At 35.1% G+C, this 20,484-nt stretch overlaps 1 protein-coding gene across 1 annotated transcript; it reads left to right on the plus strand.

Moving 5' to 3' along the window:
• The first annotated feature begins 348 nt into the window (after positions 1-348).
• On the plus strand, positions 349-20,254 carry LOC132564947 (uncharacterized). Its single transcript, XM_060229582.1, has 8 exons — positions 349-427; positions 2,056-2,931; positions 3,532-3,737; positions 4,650-4,720; positions 7,375-7,510; positions 8,361-8,457; positions 9,268-9,372; positions 18,635-20,254. The coding sequence occupies exons 2-8, from the start codon at positions 2,074-2,076 to the stop codon at positions 18,929-18,931; spliced, it is 1,770 nt and encodes a 589-aa protein (XP_060085565.1). The 5' UTR covers positions 349-427; positions 2,056-2,073; the 3' UTR covers positions 18,932-20,254.
• The last annotated feature ends 230 nt before the right edge of the window (positions 20,255-20,484 follow it).

Here is a 20,484-nt window from a genome sequence, read left to right on the forward strand (position 1 = left end):
ATATCTACGCCCAAGTTCAAGACAACGTGCAGTTCCCTAGACAAACATTTCAATGACATTGATCTACTTTCATTTTCACTGTTATTTACGATGGAATATACATGTTACTGTACAAATTTTCCTGATTACTGTCGACGATTTTTATCTAGCACTGTACATTTTAAAAGACGGGAATGTCGATAAATACCACATTTTACCAATTACCCAAATTATCAACATATATGGATATTTATGCATTGTTGTCGAACACACCGAAAAAATATCCATCGAATGCGCTGATAATTTGACCAATGATAGTAGGGGAAAAAATCATGTGACCTGTTTCAATCTACGCGGCCAAAATGGAGGACATGTCTGTAATTGTCTTTTGATGCATAGTCGAAATTGTAATAATTGCAGTATTTGAAAAGGAGAGCTAACATTTCAGGTATTATTTCCACATGGATGGTATTTATGCACCATTTTACAATGAAAATTCTTTACTCCATCAGTTATTTTTTACGTTACTAATAACGCTTACTTAATGAAACTTGTGTGTGCATGTTCAGCCGAGTCGAGATTCAGATTAGAGACCTTTAGGCCTATTGTAGTGTTCTGATGCATCAAGTGCACGGCATGGACACTTTAGGGAATTTGAATGTGTGTAACTGATTAATTGTGATCGGGAACGATAGAAAATTCATTTAGTGATATTAACAATCTGGCAGGCAGGACGGACAGACAAGTTACGAATAAAATAAAGTGAAATATTGTTTTGATACAAGGTAAGTTTAAAGCTAAACGACAGTGAACATGGAATAAGATTCCAACTGAAAATGACGTTCATGCATACATGTCTCAGTCGTTATGTAACGTCTGTGTGAAGCAAACCGAAATGGAACCTTTTTTTTTTGGCATTATTGATGCTGTTATTGCAGTTTCAATTTTCCAATACAAGTGTGTAGTGACTATTTCAAATTGATAATAGAACATGTGCTAGTCCATGGTAATGCATATTATTGTATCAATGTCATAAAGAAATGTACTCCAACAATGTTAGCAGTTCGACACAGCGAGAAACTTATGACGGGCACCTTGTAACGGAATCTGTCAATGCAATCAGGTAGACTTTTACCTCTTATATGTAAAGGACAAATAGTAGCATAGGTATCAATGTAAAAAGTTCATTGACACACTCAAGTCTACAAATTTATAAAGATGTTAGTATTTGACATTGATTCATCAGAGATTTATGTGTATACCTAAGCCTGGTGTACTCCTGATACATGCCTACAGGATTATGTAGTTATAATTCAAGCCACCATTGATATGGTTTCTAGAATCTGTCATTGTTTTACTATTTCACTGAACACCTAATTAAGGATTTCAGTTTTTATGCTCTTCAAGAATTTTTGGTATATTTAACATGTATTTTGATACAATTTTGTGTCTCGAGCAAAATTTAAAATTGCTTGTATTTTAACTAGGATAATGAAACATGGATGATACATTGATCATACTAAGAAAATGTGAACTCTACCAAATTCAGGGTCCCTTTACCCTAGAGTTATTGCCCTTTGTTAAAAAATTCTTGTTCACAGCATAACTTTGCCTGCAGTTAAGGTAGGATAATGAATCTCTGTGTATACATGGATTAAACAAAGACAATGTGCAGTGTACCAATATTAGGGCCATCAACCCCATTAATTACAGAATTATTGCCCTTTGTCAAAATTTTGTGTCTGAAGGAATAGTACTTTGCCTGCTTTTAAACTAGGATTTTGAAAGGTGATGTATTCATCAGTCATACAAAAGCAAGATGCAGTGTAGCAAACCACTCAGAGTTATTGTTCTTGTTAAATGGTTGTGCCATGAAAATAGCTTTATTTGCATTAAGACTAGGATGATGAAACTTGGTGCATACATTAGTCATATTAAGAGAATTTGCTAATACCAAATTCATTGCTGTCGACCCCTTAATTATAGAACTATTGTCCTTTGGTAAAATATTGTGTTTTATAAAGTCATTTTTTGTGTGGAGTTTCATAGATCCACCAATATTCTTGTATTATTCAGGTGTAGGCAGCCAAAGAGATGGATATTGATGAACAGCTACGAGCTCAGAGCAAAGTGCTTTTGCAGCGTTTGAAGGCAAGACAAGGCAAACTTCAGAATGTAGTCAACTACCAATCTGATGAAGACACTAATTTAAAGGGAAAAATCACACATAAAAATATCAAAAACATCAATACAGAAAAGTCTGGAGGAAAGAAATGTTCCTCGAGGGAAGCAGAGTTAGATGTCTCCACAATTGTAGAAAAGAGAACAATTAATGAACAACCTCGAGCTCGACAGCAGCTCGCTAGAGCCAGGCAAAATAGCAGAAAAAAGTCAAATGGGGAAAAAACAAACAAATTATGTAATGGTGTGCTTACAGACTCAAATAATCTCAATACCCAAAACCGAAAACAAGATGTTGGTGACAAAGAATTAGATCTTAAAGAGAGTGAAAACAGTCTCACTGCTCCAAAAGTAGTTGATGCTGATGACAGGCTATGTAAACAGTTGTCAAATTTGAGATCAGAGGTTGACAGGTCGTGTGATGCTGACAGAGATACAGAAGTGAAGATACGCAGGAAAATAATCGACAAAAATGTAAAAGTTGATTCAAAGTTTAATGACAGTGAGTTATGTAGGGAGGATGATGAATCAAGATTAAATTTTAGTTACTCCAAATTTGATGAAAGTGATATCAACTACCTGAGATCAAAGTTTGGTGACCACCCAGAAGATACTGATATAGGTAAAGTAGAGTCTAACAACAATGCTGCTGACCATGAAAGGATGTTACAGTCAGCTGGGAATGACAGGAAGGTGGCCAACTTCATCAGAGACACCATGAGCAAACCAAAATCAATTCTCCTGACAACTGGACCAAAGGATCTGAAAAGGGTATGAAAGAGTTAAAACCAAACAACAAACCACATTGATATTTCAGTAACCCCATGCTTGGTAATAAGACACTGATATGACACATTTACTGTAGTATCATATGATGTAATCTTTGATTTAGAGGTAATGTTTTGGTTCCCGATATATTTTGAGATATGCTGATAATAAATTATGAAATGCACTGTACATGTCTCTCAGCCATTTCAGTTTTCAAATTTAAAATTGATTACATGAATTAAATGTCAGTAAATGTAATTAAAGTGCCAATTTGAATAATATGAAATACTTACATATCGTAATTCTAATATGTTCTACAATTTATTGCAAGATGCTTGTGTAATGATATATTCTAGGTACATTGTAGAGAAATTCTGTTATTAAACTACAAAATGTCGGTCATATAGATTGAATGCAGAACATAATTCAAGGAGCTAACAAAAATGGCTTAGTCTTTATAAGTAGTGACATAAAATTTCATTAGTGAATGAAACTAAAGAATGTTGATATGATCTACAAGATAGTTAGTAATTAATAAATATTGTTTAATATATTATTTAAATCTTGAATCAAATAGCATTTATCATTTTTTTTCTTCTTTAGTCCCTCAATAAAGTGAGCTTTCTTTCATCACGGGATGGAAGTGTGAGCGTGCCTGATATGGATCGCCATCTTCTTGGTTATGACTGGATTGCAGCTTTGCTTGACAATGACCGTGGAGCGATGGACCATTCCGAAGACTACTTTGAGGAACTGAGAGAGTTCCGACGTATAAACAGGGATGAATGTGTTAACAACTTTTACATGGAGTGAGTGACTGCTTTTCAACACACATTTTCTTTCTTTCGTTTTTCTTAAAGTCATTCAGTTCCTTTAAAATCTCTAAATGTTTATCAAGAAATAAGTCATCCTCCTGCAGAAATACCAGAGGGGACTACTGTTGGTTAAAATTACCAAATTAACATGTCATTATATATATTGAATATTGAGAACAGTTCATATGTTTGATATTATATTTAACATACATAAACTGAAGATGATTAATAACACAAGATCTGTTAGTTCACACAAAAAATTATTTTCACTAATACAGTATCAGTTAACACTTTTATTAGGCAAGTGTTTTATCTCTTATTCTTTCTTTTATCTGAGTATTGACCTTGAATTAATTCTATGTGCAAATAAGAAATTTTGCCTGGACTTCAACATTCATTTGGGAAGCATGGTTTGTCATTTAATTGATTTGACTTTTTACTCTTCCAGTTTTTGACTGATTTCTTTGAAATTAGATAGGCTTTATTATCATCACACATGTTTTCTTGACAAGAAAAATTAGTATTTTCTTATTGAATTGCAAAGCTGTTTGTAACGCAAATATAATGTGTTTATAGAGATAGAAGTTAAATACTGTGAAATTAAAGTTCAAAATTTATCTTTGTTGTTTAATTTGTTTTCTTATAACTGATTTTGTTTTGATTGATAACATTGTAATATAAGCAGTTAGAAATATTTGTTTGAAACTGGTTTTAATTTCAAATTCAGGTACATTTTATACACAAAACAGGGTATTGATATTATTTTTCTAATGTCAAACAATGATTTACAATATAAGAAAACATTAAACAAGAAAATTTTAAAAAATCACAAATTGAATTGACCACATGTTTTGATGTGCATGTTTTGATTACTGTCTCTACAGCAAAAAACATTTCTTTTTTCAGTGGTGTTGATGATCTATTAGCCAGCAGAGACCGTGAACCATCTCCTGTAGCTGAGGCCTTGGAGGAAACGAGTAAGTGTGATGCAGTGACATATTTGTATTTAGACATATGTACATGTAGTTGAAACTCTTTCCTCCTAATGTTGGTATTAGTTTTTGCTTTATTTTAAATTGATGGAATTGCTGTGTATGTACCACTATAAAGTATCTTACATGAGTTTCCGTCTCATTTGTTCCATCTTGTATGAAATAAATGTGAGTAATTTTCCTTTTTGACAACATTTTAAAAGTTAAATTGCAAAAATTTTGACAAAGTTCATGAATTGCATACCATGATCAATTATTTTTGGGAAATTTTCATTTTGATTTAAGCAGAAAAACATTTATTTTTGAAAATTTTGATTTTTTGCTGAAAAATGCTCTTCTACCATGTCAAACATAAGTCAGTGTGAATCTATAGTAATATTATATCGATGATACATTGTATTTATGGTCTCATTTGTGACACGCAATATAATCTGCCAGTGTTTGATATCATTTAGTTTTATTTATTCAATATGGGTTCATACACAGAAATATAACATGGGTATATTTATGGAACAATATAGCAATCATATGATAAATATATGTTATTTATTCATCTATTTATTTAATGGGCTTAACATGTGTTATCTTACAACAGATGAGAAATGTATATATTATATGCTGTGTAGATACAGTTTCCTGCTTATTTGACACTTATGATATATAAATCAGTTTACAAAACAAACTTTTTCGGGGAATGCTAGAAAACTGAATTGATATCACTTAGTTTTCTGATATAAAAGTAAAACTAGCATTATTACTTTTCAGAAAGATTTCAAACTATCAGCCATGTCTTCATACCTATCATTCTGTTTACATCTTAATTGAGGCTTTTATTTGAATTTTATATTTGTTTATTTTTTTTAAAAGAAGTGTCGTTTTGTTTGTACTGATCCTTTACTCTTTGTGTAAACATCTAGACTTCAACTGTATTGTTGTGTTACAAGGGTCCACCATTTCAAATAAACATGGCTCTACCTTGAATTTTTCTCTGATATAAAGGAATGTTTGTATTTGTTTCTTAGGAGAAAGGCGCAGAACTGGTCCTAGTAAGTGGATACATTAAAAAAATAATGTTATCTCATAACTACTTTGCATTTTTATTGCAACTGTCCAAATTCTTTTGAGTTCAGGTGTCCTTAAAGTTTTATTATATGGGTCTCAAGTTCAGTTATTTATCAATGCCAGATTGATATAAGGAAAGTTGGTCTAGAATTACCAGGTCAAGGAGTGTCGGATCATTTATCAGTGTTGTTACCCATATTTGATTAGAACTCCTGAAAACAATTCCATCGGTCAACATTATCATTATGATTCCACAAGACAAGACGTGATATCATAGTTAACAACTCATATGCCGTGATAAAAATCTGGTATCATGTCTTTCCAACGAAATACAAAATTTCTCTGTTAATTGAATATTACATGAGTTAAGGGTTTTCCAGTAACAATAAGGCTGTTTATTTAGTTTATCTGCATTAAACTTAAAATGAAAGAAGTTCAAACGATGAGTCTTTTATCTTTTAAAATTAAGATTGATTTTATCGAGATAAGAGTTTGATAATCACGTTAACTACACCTCCTTGGGGTACTTAGATTTACTGACAATAATGTTAGTATTTGCATGCTTTATAAAGCTACTTACATGTTCATGTTTGAGGTTTAGACTGCTGGTGTTGATAGTAGTCTATGAACAAATGATACACTGTTGGATTTCATTAAGTATTGTCGTTTTTGATTATTGTTTGTTGAACAATTCACTGTTAATAATGACTTTATGATATCAATTTCAGATTGCAAGGATTTTTTGTATTGTCATTTTTCTGAATATTCATGAAGTTACATCTTTCTGGCATGGTTTCCAGTATCTACAATAACATATAACTATTGAAAAAGATTATTGTTTTAGAGACATAAAAATTGCTGTCCAGTCCACACAATCTCTTTTTCATTTGAAATGGCCAAGTCACATGCATGCCAGAAATGTTAGTTAAAGTGCTTACATAATGTTATATAATCAACATGAACAAATATAGCCAAACAAATAAACCATCAATATGTTTCTAACAGTCAGGTCTTCACAGAAAATAAATATTTAACTGTGATAATGATTATTGATTAAATATATACTTATTCATAATTTCTTACTTTCTCACAATATCTGTTTTATTTATTAATCTCTGACAATTTCTTACATGTACCTACAGAAACTTTTGGTGGCTACAAAATGTTGTGACATATACATACAGAAACTTTCAGTTTTGCCAGCAGTATGATGTACATGTAGATTGGAATCCAAATACAAAACTTATCAGTATCTGTTAGGAATACACTACTGTTATTGGAGAAGTGGATAGTTAAAAGATGTTACATTCTACCTGTAGGTAATTGAAGATCAAATGAAATGTTACAGTAGATATTAATTGATTTTCTGGATGGATGAAGGTAATTCGAAACAGATTGAATTATGCATGGTAGAAATGTCAGTTATGTGTTTGATATACACAATTATCAATGAATGTTAGGAATCATTTTGGATTGAAGTTTGTAAAAAATAAAATATTGTTTCTTTTATTTCAATAAAAAAAACCCATGTTGTACATGAGTATAATGCTAACACAAGGTAACCATGTATTTTTCAGAGGTGAAGCCATACACTGTTAACGACCGACTGTTTACTGAGCCACTGAAGCAGGGGGTATTCAACTACTCAGACAGCGAGGATAAAGAAACGAAGAAAAGTAAACCCCCTACATTTGAGGAGCCCAGATTTGTCAGGTACTAGGGTACATTATACTGTTTTGTTGTAGAACTGTCATCTTATTATGGCCTCTTCTAATCTAACCTGAAGACCTGTTTTGAAATTGTTGAGATTGATAAAATTCTAGGTTATCTGAAAGATGTCTATATTATAGATTATTACTTAACATTTCAATCTTTTTTGATAATATAACCATTTAAGACTTTTAGCATATGTCTTTTACCTTTTAGTTTGTTTGATGTTATTTCCGTTTTGGATCACTGTGTGGTTTACATGTTGATGGCCCTAATGACCTTTCATGTGTTGACTGGTCGTTAAGATTGTAATAACAATCATAATAGTATGTTGAAAAGAATTCAACTATGATGTATGTTATGTCATTTGTTTTTCTTTCAGAATTATACTTTAAAAAACTTGACATCTTTGTTAATAAATATGTAAAATAAAATTGATCAAACTTGATTAATTTGATGTGTAACTTGCTAAACTTATTTTCTGTGAAACTCATAAGGGAGTGTTTGATAAATTCAATTATTTCTTCAAACTTTACTTGTGGTATATAGGTTTGATAAAAAAAAGTGAAATTATTTTTGGAAAAAAATGTGATGCCAAGACGATGAGACACAATGAATTCTAGGTCATACAGGTGTTGTCTGTACCTTACTTATTTATACCTATATTATTGTATGGTATACTTGTACAGACAGTAGGATAAGGAACCTTTAAAGGCGATACCCTGGTAGCTGTAACAAATATTGACAGACCTTCACACTGTCAATAGGTTTTGATTTATATTTCATGTATGCTGTAGACAGAAATAAATAATAAATCATAGAAAATTGTTGATCAGTATACAATGATTTACAGGGTGAGCATTCCAAGGTCTACCTTGTTGTCTCCTCACCGGGTTAAACCGCATCGCAGAAAGAGTATTGATGACACAGATTCATTTTCTTTATCGAGGGTAAGTACTGTTACTGCACTGTAGGAAAATAATTAGCAAAACACTTTTGAAGGCTGTTAAAATGTAGTGAACTGTAGTCTTTTATAATGAATGGAGGTTGTTAAAATCTTTCCTTGGTTATATCCAGACTGATTTTAAAGACCATACATACATTGTCGTCAATGAACTGAATTTTTTTTCATTTAATGTCTTGATGAAAAAAGCAGATGTACTTGACAAGAATTCCACAAATAATGTTCATATCAAATAAATTCAATTTCATTCTGATTTAGAAAAAACATGAAATATGAATGGTCAATGAAAACAATTCACAGCAATACATGTACAATTGTATTGTGCCGTCGCATATTTCTCATTTGTATGTTTAGCCTGGAGAAAATGATCATCAGTAATGACTAAATGACCTAAACACTTTGTTAAAGTGATATCAGGAACAATTGTTGGACAATGTTCGACAAAAAGTTAAAATGTTATTTCTTTTGACTGTGAATATTACTGGCCCCAAGAAACCTGAACCAATTAACTCTGAACTCAGATTTCTGAAATTTTATTTTCAAATTTAAATGACACAATATTTTGAGCATTCTATATCATGGTTATACTGTGACTTGCAAATTAAGGTTTACTGCCAATTTATAGCTGACTGTATTCCTAGCTTATTGCTATGTAGCTGATCCTGAAAGCTATCAGATTGATAAACAATGTGACTACAGACAGTTAGAAGATGGGTAAGTGCTGATGGTGCTTTACCACTTGATTCTGAAACTAGTACAATTACAACATAAATTCTCTTTCCTTGATTGTTTACAGCATTGTGTGAAAGGCTATGAGAATGCTGTGCCATCCATGGTGCCGGCTGCCTCCAATGTAGGCCTGCGAGATGCTACGCATGGTACTAAATCCATGATACAAACGGTGAGAACTGGGATAGCCACTTTGTTTTTGTAATTGGTTAAGTCCTGTATACTGAGAGATCAGCTTCTGTATGATTTATCCTGATCTTAATGTCTCATTTTCTTGACATATGAGAAAATAGGAAAAGAATTTGGATTGTGAAACTGCTGTAAATTTTCAATACTTAGTGACACGTCTTTTCTAAGATTATATGAAGTTTGTTTTCCTCCTTTTGATTAGAAACATGTTAAAAACTTTCTAGGAATTTGGATGAATTAGAGGTACTCCGTGATATTAGATGCAGAATGTGATCTTGACTCCCTAATTGTAAGACTAGCAAATTGTCCCATGTTCTCGTTATAGACAGTTTGATAAATGATGGTATTAATTACTGTGATCTTTTCATAACTTTAGAAGTTGTAACGTGATTTAGGGTAAAATAAATCTGATGAACATAGGACACCATTATTGGAATATTTAGATCACATTACAAATTACTTTCATGGAAGTCAACACACAATAGATTGAAGTTTTTTCAACATTCAGTATTCAATGTGGCAAGATTGGTCCAACATTTTTTACTGTAAAATAACACCAGGTGTGAAATAAACGTGATCAGGAGTAAAGTGAACTTGATGGATGGAGTAAATTGTGATAAAATCTCGGAAATAATAGATTATATACTATCTTTTATCTTTTGTTTATTGAGACAGTGGATGAAGTAATATTTCTTTATATTTATTAGCCTGTTATCACGATTAACAATAAAACATGGAAAAAAGCACAACATAGATGAGAAAGTGGCATGTTTAGATAAGTTACCACCTAGAGTTTGTCCTGATTCTGTGTACCTGGTAATTACTGCAGCAGTGTAAAGAAAAAGACAAAATATTACAGATTGATTTGTTGTGCTTTTAAATCAAATTGCTAGACTGAATGTATTTGTTACCATAGATACATTTATTGTCTGGTTTGTAGTGGAACAGAACTGGTTCATCAAGATCAGCTGATAGAATTAACCAGTGGACAAGCAGACAGGTCAATTTGATACAAAACAATCAGTATAATTTAATTTGGTGAAAGGCAGACTGCTTTTACTTATATGACATTGTATATTATATTGCTGTGATTGGTTCTCAAAGGGACTAACCTTAATATCTTAGGCAGCAACAGGTTTATAGTAAAGTGTAAAAGGATTAGGTGGGTGTGGCTTGTACATAGTGTTAAATACAGGCTCTGTTACTCAGCAGATCAAGCAGGCCTCTTTAGCTTAGTTTGTAGAGCCATTTGATTACCATGCTGAAGACTCTAGTTCTGTTCCTGGCTGAGGCCCTCAACAGGAATGTGTATTTTATCTATTCTTTCACACAAGTAAACAATTTTCTGTTTGCTTACTTGTAGAAACTTTCTCGTAATAAAGTAAACTTAATTTTACATTCTAACCACTTAGGAGATTGGTTTTGATTTTTTTGTGTTTTATCAAAGTTATGAATATTTTTTAAATGGTATATTTAGAGGGTATTTAAGGATATAAGTATTTTTGTCGGGAATTAAAGATGGTAAGCCTGCTGTAAATTTATATAAATGTAGAGGCAATTGAGATGGGAGCTTGTGAGAGGCAACTAATGTGGGAGCTTGTCAGAGGCTACTAATATCTGAGCTTGTGAGAGGTGACTTATGAGGGAAACCTTTCAGAATTTGAGATTTGCTTTCTTTCTTAATGTGTGGGTACAGGGAAGACATGATTTAAGTTTCCAAACTCCTCTTTTGGCATTTGTGTATGATTCTCTCCATCATTGGGTTTAGAGTCTGCACAAGTGAGGAAATTTATTGATTCTGTCCCAAAACTGAGACAAACTCAAGTCATTTAAATTGGAATTAATTGGTAAATTACTGTTTTCATTTAGATGTTCAGCTTTAATGAGTCAGCAAGCGGGTCAGATAAGCCAGATCAGTGGTTAAACATAGTCTGATTAGACAGAGTGTCATAGTATTATATCTAGGCTATGACAAACAAAACTTATCAGTGTGATATGTGCTTCATCACTCATAGACACCATATTTATCTGTAGTAGGCAAGTGAAACCATTGACTAACAAAAAGATGGAGTCAGCCATTCTTCTCTGTCCATTTCTTGTTTATTGAATTGTGTGTGCCAGAAACAGTATCAAGGGGTATGTCAATTTTTACACTCACTTCTACAAATCTTTGGATTCATTTACATCAGGCTGTGTGGCCTAGTTGTTTGTTGTTTGGAATTTCAATTGTAGAATATTTCCTGTTGCCTACAGTGGCGCCGGGGGATATCGCAGCAATGTTATGTGTGGGATAATGCTACAATGTTGTGTGGGGGATAATGCTACAATGTTGTGTGGGGGATAATGCTACAATGTTGTGTGTGGGATAATGTTACAATGTTGTGTGGGGGATAATGCTACAATGTTGTGTGGGGGATAATGTTACAATGTTGTGTGGGGGATAATGCTACAATGTTGTGTGGGGTATAATGCTACAATGTTGTGTGGGGGATAATGCTACAATGTTGTATGGGGGATAATGCTACGATGTTGTGTGAGGGATAATGCTACAATGTTGTGTGAGGGATAATGCTACAATGTTGTGTGGGGGGATAATGCTACAATGTTGTGTGGGGGATAATGCTACAATGTTGTGTGGGGGATAATGTTACAATGTTGTGTGGGGGATAATGCTACAATGTTGTGTGTGGGATAATGTTACAATGTTGTGTGGGGGATAATGTTACAATGTTGTGTGGGGGATAATGCTACAATGTTGTGTGGGGGATAATGTTACAATGTTGTGTGGGGGATAATGTTACAATGTTGTGTGGGGGATAATGCTACAATGTTGTATGGGGGATAATGTTACAATGTTGTGTGGGGGATAATGCTACAATGTTGTGTGGGGGATAATACTACAATGTTGTGTGGGGGATAATACTACAATGTTGTGTGGGGGATAATGCTACAATGTTGTGTGGGGGATAATGCTACAATGTTGTGTGTGGGATAATGTTACAATGTTGTGTGGGGGATAATGTTACAATGTTGTGTGGGGGGATAATACTACAATGTTGTGTGGGGGATAATGCTACAATGTTGTGTGAGGGATAATGCTAGAGTGTTGTGTGAGGGATAATACTACAATGTTGTGTGGGGGATAATGCTACAATGATGTGTGGGGGATAATACTACAATGTTGTGTGTGGGATAATGCTACAGTGTTGTGTGGGGGATAATGCTAGAGTGTTGTGTGGGGGATAATACTATGATGTTGTGTGAGGGATAATATGTGTGTGGGATAATGCTACAATGTTGTGTGGGGGATAATGCTACAATGTTGTGTGGGGGATAATGCTACAATGTTGTGTGGGGGATAATGCTACAATGTTGTGTGTGGGATAATGCTACAATGTTGTGTGGGGGATAATGCTACAATGTTGTGTGGGGGATAATGTTACAATGTTGTGTGTGGGATAATACTACAATGTTGTGTTGGGGATAATGCTACAATGTTGTGTGGGGGATAATGCGACAATGTTGTGTGTGGGATAATGCTACAATGTTGTGTGTGGGATAATGCTACAGTGTTGTGTGTGGGATAATGCTACAATGTGTGGGGGATAATGCTACAATGTTGTGTGGGGGATAATGCTACAATGTTGTGTGTGGGATAATGCTACAATGTTGTGTGGGGGATAATGCTACAATGTTGTGTGGGGGATAATGCTACAATGTTGTGTGGGGGATAATGCTACAATGTTGTGTGGGGGATAATGTTACAATGTTGTGTGTGGGATAATGCTACAATGTTGTGTTGGGGATAATGCTACAATGTTGTGTGGGGGATAATGCGACAATGTTGTGTGTGGGATAATGCTACAATGTTGTGTGTGGGATAATGCTACAGTGTTGTGTGTGGGATAATGCTACAATGTTGTGTGGGGGATAATGCTACAATGTTGAGTGGGGGATAATGTTACAATGTTGTGTGTGGGATAATACTACAATGTTGTGTTGGGGATAATGCTACAATGTTGTGTGTGGGATAATGCTACAATGTTGTGTGGGGGATAATGTTACAATGTTGTGTGGGGGATAATGCTACAATGTTGTGTGGGGGATAATGTTACAATGTTGTGTGGGGGATAATGCTACAATGTTGTGTGTGGGATAATGCTACAATGTTGTGTGGGGGATAATGCTACAATGTTGTGTGGGGGATAATGTTACAATCTTGTGTGTGGGATAATACTACAATGTTGTGTTGGGGATAATGTTACAATGTTGTGTGGGGGATAATGCTACAATGTTGTGTGGGGGATAATGCTACAATGTTGTGTGTGGGATAATGCTACAATGTTGTATGGGGGATAATGTTACAATGTTGTGTGTGGGATAATGCTACAATGTTGTGTGTGGGATAATGTTACAATGTTGTGTGGGGGATAATGCTACAATGTTGTGTGGGGGATAATGTTACAATGTTGTGTGGGGGATAATGTTACAATGTTGTGTGTGGGATAATGCTACAATGTTGTGTGGGGGATAATGCTACAATGTTGTGTGTGGGATAATGTTACAATGTTGTGTGGGGGATAATGCTACAATGTTGTGTGTGGGATAATGCTACAATGTTGTGTGTGGGATAATGTTACAATGTTGTGTGGGGGATAATGCTACAATGTTGTGTGGGGGATAATGCTACAATGTTGTGTGTGGGATAATGTTACAATGTTGTGTGGGGGATAATGCTACAATGTTGTGGGGGGGGGATAATGCTACAATGTTGTGTGTGGGATAATGCTACAATGTTGTGTGGGGGATAATGCTACAATGTTGTGTGGGGGATAATGTTACAATGTTGTGTGGGGGATAATGCTACAGTGTTGTGTGTGGGATAATGCTACAGTGTTGTGTGTGGGATAATGCTACAATGTTGTGTGGGGGATAATGCTACAATGTTGAGTGGGGGATAATGTTACAATGTTGTGTGTGGGATAATACTACAATGTTGTGTTGGGGATAATGCTACAATGTTGTGTGTGGGATAATGCTACAATGTTGTGTGGGGGATAATGTTACAATGTTGTGTGGGGGATAATGCTACAATGTTGTGTGGGGGATAATGTTACAATGTTGTGTGGGGGATAATGCTACAATGTTGTGTGTGGGATAATGCTACAATGTTGTGTGGGGGATAATGCTACAATGTTGTGTGGGGGATAATGTTACAATCTTGTGTGTGGGATAATACTACAATGTTGTGTTGGGGATAATGTTACAATGTTGTGTGGGGGATAATGCTACAATGTTGTGTGGGGGATAATGCTACAATGTTGTGTGTGGGATAATGCTACAATGTTGTATGGGGGATAATGTTACAATGTTGTGTGTGGGATAATGCTACAATGTTGTGTGTGGGATAATGTTACAATGTTGTGTGGGGGATAATGCTACAATGTTGTGTGGGGGATAATGTTACAATGTTGTGTGGGGGATAATGTTACAATGTTGTGTGTGGGATAATGCTACAATGTTGTGTGGGGGATAATGCTACAATGTTGTGTGTGGGATAATGTTACAATGTTGTGTGGGGGATAATGCTACAATGTTGTGTGTGGGATAATGCTACAATGTTGTGTGTGGGATAATGTTACAATGTTGTGTGGGGGATAATGCTACAATGTTGTGTGGGGGATAATGCTACAATGTTGTGTGTGGGATAATGTTACAATGTTGTGTGGGGGATAATGCTACAATGTTGTGGGGGGGGGGGGATAATGCTACAATGTTGTGTGGGGGATAATGCTACAATGTTGTGTGGGGGATAATGTTACAATGTTGTGTGGGGGATAATGCTACAATGTTGTATGGGGGATAATGTTACAATGTTGTGTGAGGGATAATGCTACAATGTTGTATGGGGGATAATGCGACAATGTTGTATGGGGGATAATGCTACGATGTTGTGTGTGGGATAATGTTAAAATGTTGTGTGGGGGATAATGCTACAATGTTGTGTGGGGGATAATGTTACAATGTTGTGTGGGGGATAATGTTACAATGTTGTGTGTGGGATAATGCTACAATGTTGTGTGTGGGATAATGCTACAATGTTGTGTGGGGGATAATGTTACAATGTTGTGTGGGGGATAATGCTACAATGTTGTGTGGGGGATAATGCTACAATGTTGTGTGGGGGATAATGCTACAATGTTGTGTGTGGGATAATGCTACAATGTTGTGTGGGGGATAATGCTACAATGTTGTGTGTGGGATAATGCTACAATGTTGTGGGGGGATAATGCGACAATGTTGTGTGGGGGATAATGCTACAATGTTGTGTGGGGGATAATGTTACAGTGTTGTGTGGGGGATAATGCTACAATGTTGTGTGGGGGATAATGCTACAATGTTGTGTGTGGGGATAATGTTGTGTGGGGGATAATGCTACAATGTTGTGTGGGGGATAATGTTACAATGTTGTGTGGGGGATAATGTTACAATGTTGTGTGTGGGATAATGCTACAATGTTGTGTGTGGGATAATGCTACAATGTTGTGTGGGGGATAATGTTACAATGTTGTGTGGGGGATAATGCTACAATGTTGTGTGGGGGATAATGCTACAATGTTGTGTGTGGGATAATGCTACAATGTTGTGTGGGGGATAATGCTACAATGTTGTGTGTGGGATAATGCTACAATGTTGTGTGGGGGATAATGCTACAATGTTGTGTGTGGGATAATGCTACAATGTTGTGGGGGGATAATGCGACAATGTTGTGTGGGGGATAATGCTACAATGTTGTGTGGGGGATAATGTTACAGTGTTGTGTGGGGGATAATGCTACAATGTTGTGTGGGGGATAATGTTGTGTGGGGGATAATGTTACAATGTTGTGTGGGGGATAATGCTACAATGTTGTGTGTGGGATAATGCTACAATGTTGTGTGGGGGATAATGCTACAATGTTGTGTGGGGGATAATGTTACAATGTTGTGTGTGGGATAATACTACAATGATGTGTTGGGGATAATGCTACAATGTTGTGTGGGGGATAATGCGACAATGTTGTGTGTGGGATAATGCTACAATGTTGTGTGTGGGATAATGCTACAGTGTTGTGTGTGGGATAATGCTACAATGTTGTGTGGGGGATAATGTTACAATGTTGTGTGTGGGATAATACTACAATGTTGTGTTGGGGATAATGCTACAATGTTGTGTGTGGGATAATGCTACAATGTTGTGTGTGGGATAATGTTACAATGTTGTGTGGGGGATAATGCTACAATGTTGTGTGGGGGATAATGTTACAATGTTGTGTGGGGGATAATGTTACAATGTTGTGTGTGGGATAATGCTACAATGTTGTGTGGGGGATAATGCTACAATGTTGTGTGGGGGATAATGTTACAATGTTGTGTGGGGGATAATGCTACAATGTTGTGTGGGGGATAATGCTACAATGTTGTGTGGGGGATAATGCTACAATGTTGTGTGTGGGATAATGCTACAATGTTGTGTGGGGGATAATGCGACAATGTTGTGTGGGGGATAATGCTACAATGTTGTGTGTGGGATAATGTTACAATGTTGTGTGGGGGATAATGCTACAATGTTGTATGGGGGATAATGTTACAATGTTGTGTGGGGGATAATGTTACAATGTTGTGTGTGGGATAATGCTACAATGTTGTGTGGGGGATAATGCTACAATGTTGTGTGGGGGATAATGTTACAATGTTGTGTGGGGGATAATGCTACAATGTTGTGTGGGGGATAATGCTACAATGTTGTGTGGGGGATAATGCTACAATGTTGTGTGTGGGATAATGCTACAATGTTGTGTGTGGGATAATGCTACAATGTTGTGTGGGGGATAATGCTACAATGTTGTGTGTGGGATAATGCTACAATGTTGTGTGGGGGATAATGCGACAATGTTGTGTGGGGGATAATGCTACAATGTTGTGTGTGGGATAATGCTACAATGTTGTGTGGGGGATAATGTTACAGTGTTATGTGGGGGATAATGCTACAATGTTGTGTGGGGGATAATGCTACAATGTTGTGTGTGGGGATAATGCTACAATGTTGTGTGGGGGATAATGCTACAATGTTGTGTGGGGGATAATGCTACAATGTTGTGTGGGGGATAATGCTACAATGTTGTGTGTGGGATGATGTTACAATGTTGTGTGGGGGATAATGCTACAATGTTGTGGGGGGGATAATGCTACAATGTTGTGTGGGGGATAATACTACAATGTTGTGTGGGGGATAATGCTACAATGTTGTGTGGGGGATAATACTACAATGTTGTGTGTGGGATAATGCTACAATGTTGTATGGGGGATAATGCGACAATGTTGTATGGGGGATAATGCTACAATGTTGTGTGTGGGATAATACTACAATGTTGTGTGGGGGATAATGCTAGAGTGTTGTGTGGGGGATAATACTACGATGTTGTGTGGGGGATAATACTACGATGAATTCATTGCCTTTGTTGTGTTTTGTTACTTTTACAACTAACATGAGAGAAGACTTGATGAAGTTTTTTCTTTGTTTTTTTTTTCATTTCAGTATTTATCCCATTTGTTACATTGTCAATATCATTATATCCATGTGATATCTATGAATTTATATATTTTGTACCTAGCTCCTGACTGTATGTTATCTGGTCTCACAACTGACTGACACGCTTCAATTTTTTCCACACCAAGAGTTTGTTGTAATTGAATATTAATTAGTTCCAGGATTTTTTCCCATTTGAACAGGAATACATTTCAAAAATCAAACAAGATACCAGTTTAAAACTATAACTAGTTAACAGTTTCAGATCTTCTAGTGGTTCTAGACGTCATGCTAGGGACTACACTGTAACAATACATAATGAATTGCTTAGCTTTTAAGAATAATCCTGGTTGTAATATACTCTGGTCAGTAGGAAAAATTAATGCACAAAATTTTACAAAATATCAGTTTGACAGCAGTTGAGTGTGGTGCTTCTGGTATGCTTTTCTTTTGATCATTGTACATTCACAATTCATTTTATTTATATTCAAATATCAATAATTTATGTGAGCTTGTGCTTGAAAAATAGTGTGTAATGTCATAATGAATTTTCTGTTAAACTGAAAAACAGATGAGAAGAAAGAAAATTCTGAATATTTTACCAAATGCATTTTGCTTGTTCTCCTTTGGTGAAATAACTTCTGTCCACTCATCTGTATGTGTATTTTATATTCCAGACATTGGCTGATGCTGAGAAAGTTGCAGCTAGTTTTCCATATCCTTGGACATCGTCTGCCCCGGATAGAATCCGCCAGCCTCGTTCTGACCATGCTGACCTATATAAGTCTTACCAGGATATGACCTTGCCCTCACGTCTTCAGGCCAGCACAGCAGGAGCAGGGGAGGAATCAGTGGCTCTTAAGCAGGCAACAGAAGACTTGCTTAACTCAACCTACTCACTTATGTTTGAGATGGAAAAGATCAAGAAACAGCGAGACATACACAGCACACGCCACATAGGAAATGTGGCATAGTAGTCCCTATTGTGTAGAGCTGCGTCTGATTTCTGGTGGTTTTACTGTGATATGTCAAGGACAGTGGACTTCCTCTAAACTTCAAACTCCTAAAATTATCGGCCGTGAAAGATATGACAAAAGTAATACCTTTTCACTCTTTGGGACTATTGGAGCCAGTATTGAGAGTTGCACTTGGTGTTTCATACATGGAGTCCTTCTATACAGCTTGAATAGAAACCCTGACAATTTCTCTGGTCTCTTTGAATTTCTGTTTCAAAAGGTTATAAAGATGACTTCAATACTAACTGATTAATATTGAATCTCATTTCATAGTCAGTGATATTCAGTAAATACAGTGATAATTTCTATGTTTTGCTAGATTGATTTTTTGAAAATGATTTAATATAAAAGGATGAAAATTGAAATTTTGATTTACGTAATACTTACAGAAGAAAATAAAATGTTAAAAACTGAACAAAATGCTACTCAAAGTGCACTGTATTACAGCCAATGCCGAATTCAAGATTATAACTTTGTACTGTTCATAACAATTTGCGAAAAAGAGAAAACTTTTGATAACATATTATTCATGCAGCCAGTTTATGATCAAGATGTGCATTATTACAAAACTGCATCTAGTGTACAAGACAAGAGTAATCACAATCCTTCTGCTTAGTTGAGACTTCACATTTCCTATTGATTTTTCTCTCAACGTCTACCTTGTCCTCAAAATTGTGTTGCATTTTAAACTCTCCAGAAGTTTTTGTAAGATCAACGTTCTAAGTTGTTTGTATATTGTTAACTTAATAACAAAACCATTTTCAGTTGGTAATGGTAAACTTGTCTTTGATATGGTGTCTGTGATAAAAATGTGCGTAGTAATTTAATGTTTACATATTATGTACAGTCAATTTGATAATTTATTAATTTTTTAAACCATAATGTATTTTGAAATTAATATATTGGGGTTTTTGTATAAAATATAGTAATGCCACTTGAACATGCCAGGTAGATTCTATATACCGAGCAAGTAAGATGCACATACATACATATGTATTTTATATTTTAAATATTAGGAAAAGGTCATGTCCTACAAAATACCTACCAGTTTAAAACATTCCATTGATAGTATTGGCCTATACGTTTATATACAGTGTATCACGATTGTGAAAATCAGTAGAATAAAGAACACGGTTATCTTAAGTATGCCTCATAGTGTAGAGATTGTTATTTAATTTTGAAATAAAATATAAAATGAATACTGCATGTATAGTGGGTTTTTTTAATCCCTTAGGTACATTTATAGTATATTAAAAGCTTATCATTCAGCAAAAGCCAAGTCTAATTTTAGTATAATTGTGTACAATGTTCTGATGAATAAATTGGCATCATGTATAATTGAAATAATTTTGTTGATTTGTCTATTAAATTGTAAATATTTCCCAGCAACTGATCAATGATAAACATAAAAAATATCTGATTGGAGAGCTCTTTTGGTGAGAAGATAAACATAACTGTTATACAGCCTCAGTGTAGATATATATTACATGTATTTTGAACAAGGTCCTACT

The sequence above is a fragment of the Ylistrum balloti genome, unplaced genomic scaffold (assembly GCF_031769215.1).
Source record: "Ylistrum balloti isolate Yb309-2 unplaced genomic scaffold, AGI_CSIRO_Ybal_v1 Utg369570, whole genome shotgun sequence".
NCBI lineage: Eukaryota > Metazoa > Mollusca > Bivalvia > Pectinida > Pectinidae > Ylistrum > Ylistrum balloti.

Excerpts from the sequence above, each read along its gene's own strand:
- LOC132564947 (XM_060229582.1), top strand. The coding sequence starts at position 2,074 with ATGGATATTGATGAACAGCTACGAGCTCAGAGCAAAGTGCTTTTGCAG. Across the intron at positions 2,932-3,531 it reads GACCAAAGGATCTGAAAAGG|TCCCTCAATAAAGTGAGCTT; the intron begins GTATGAAAGAGT and ends TTTCTTCTTTAG. Across the intron at positions 7,511-8,360 it reads GAGGAGCCCAGATTTGTCAG|GGTGAGCATTCCAAGGTCTA; the intron begins GTACTAGGGTAC and ends AATGATTTACAG.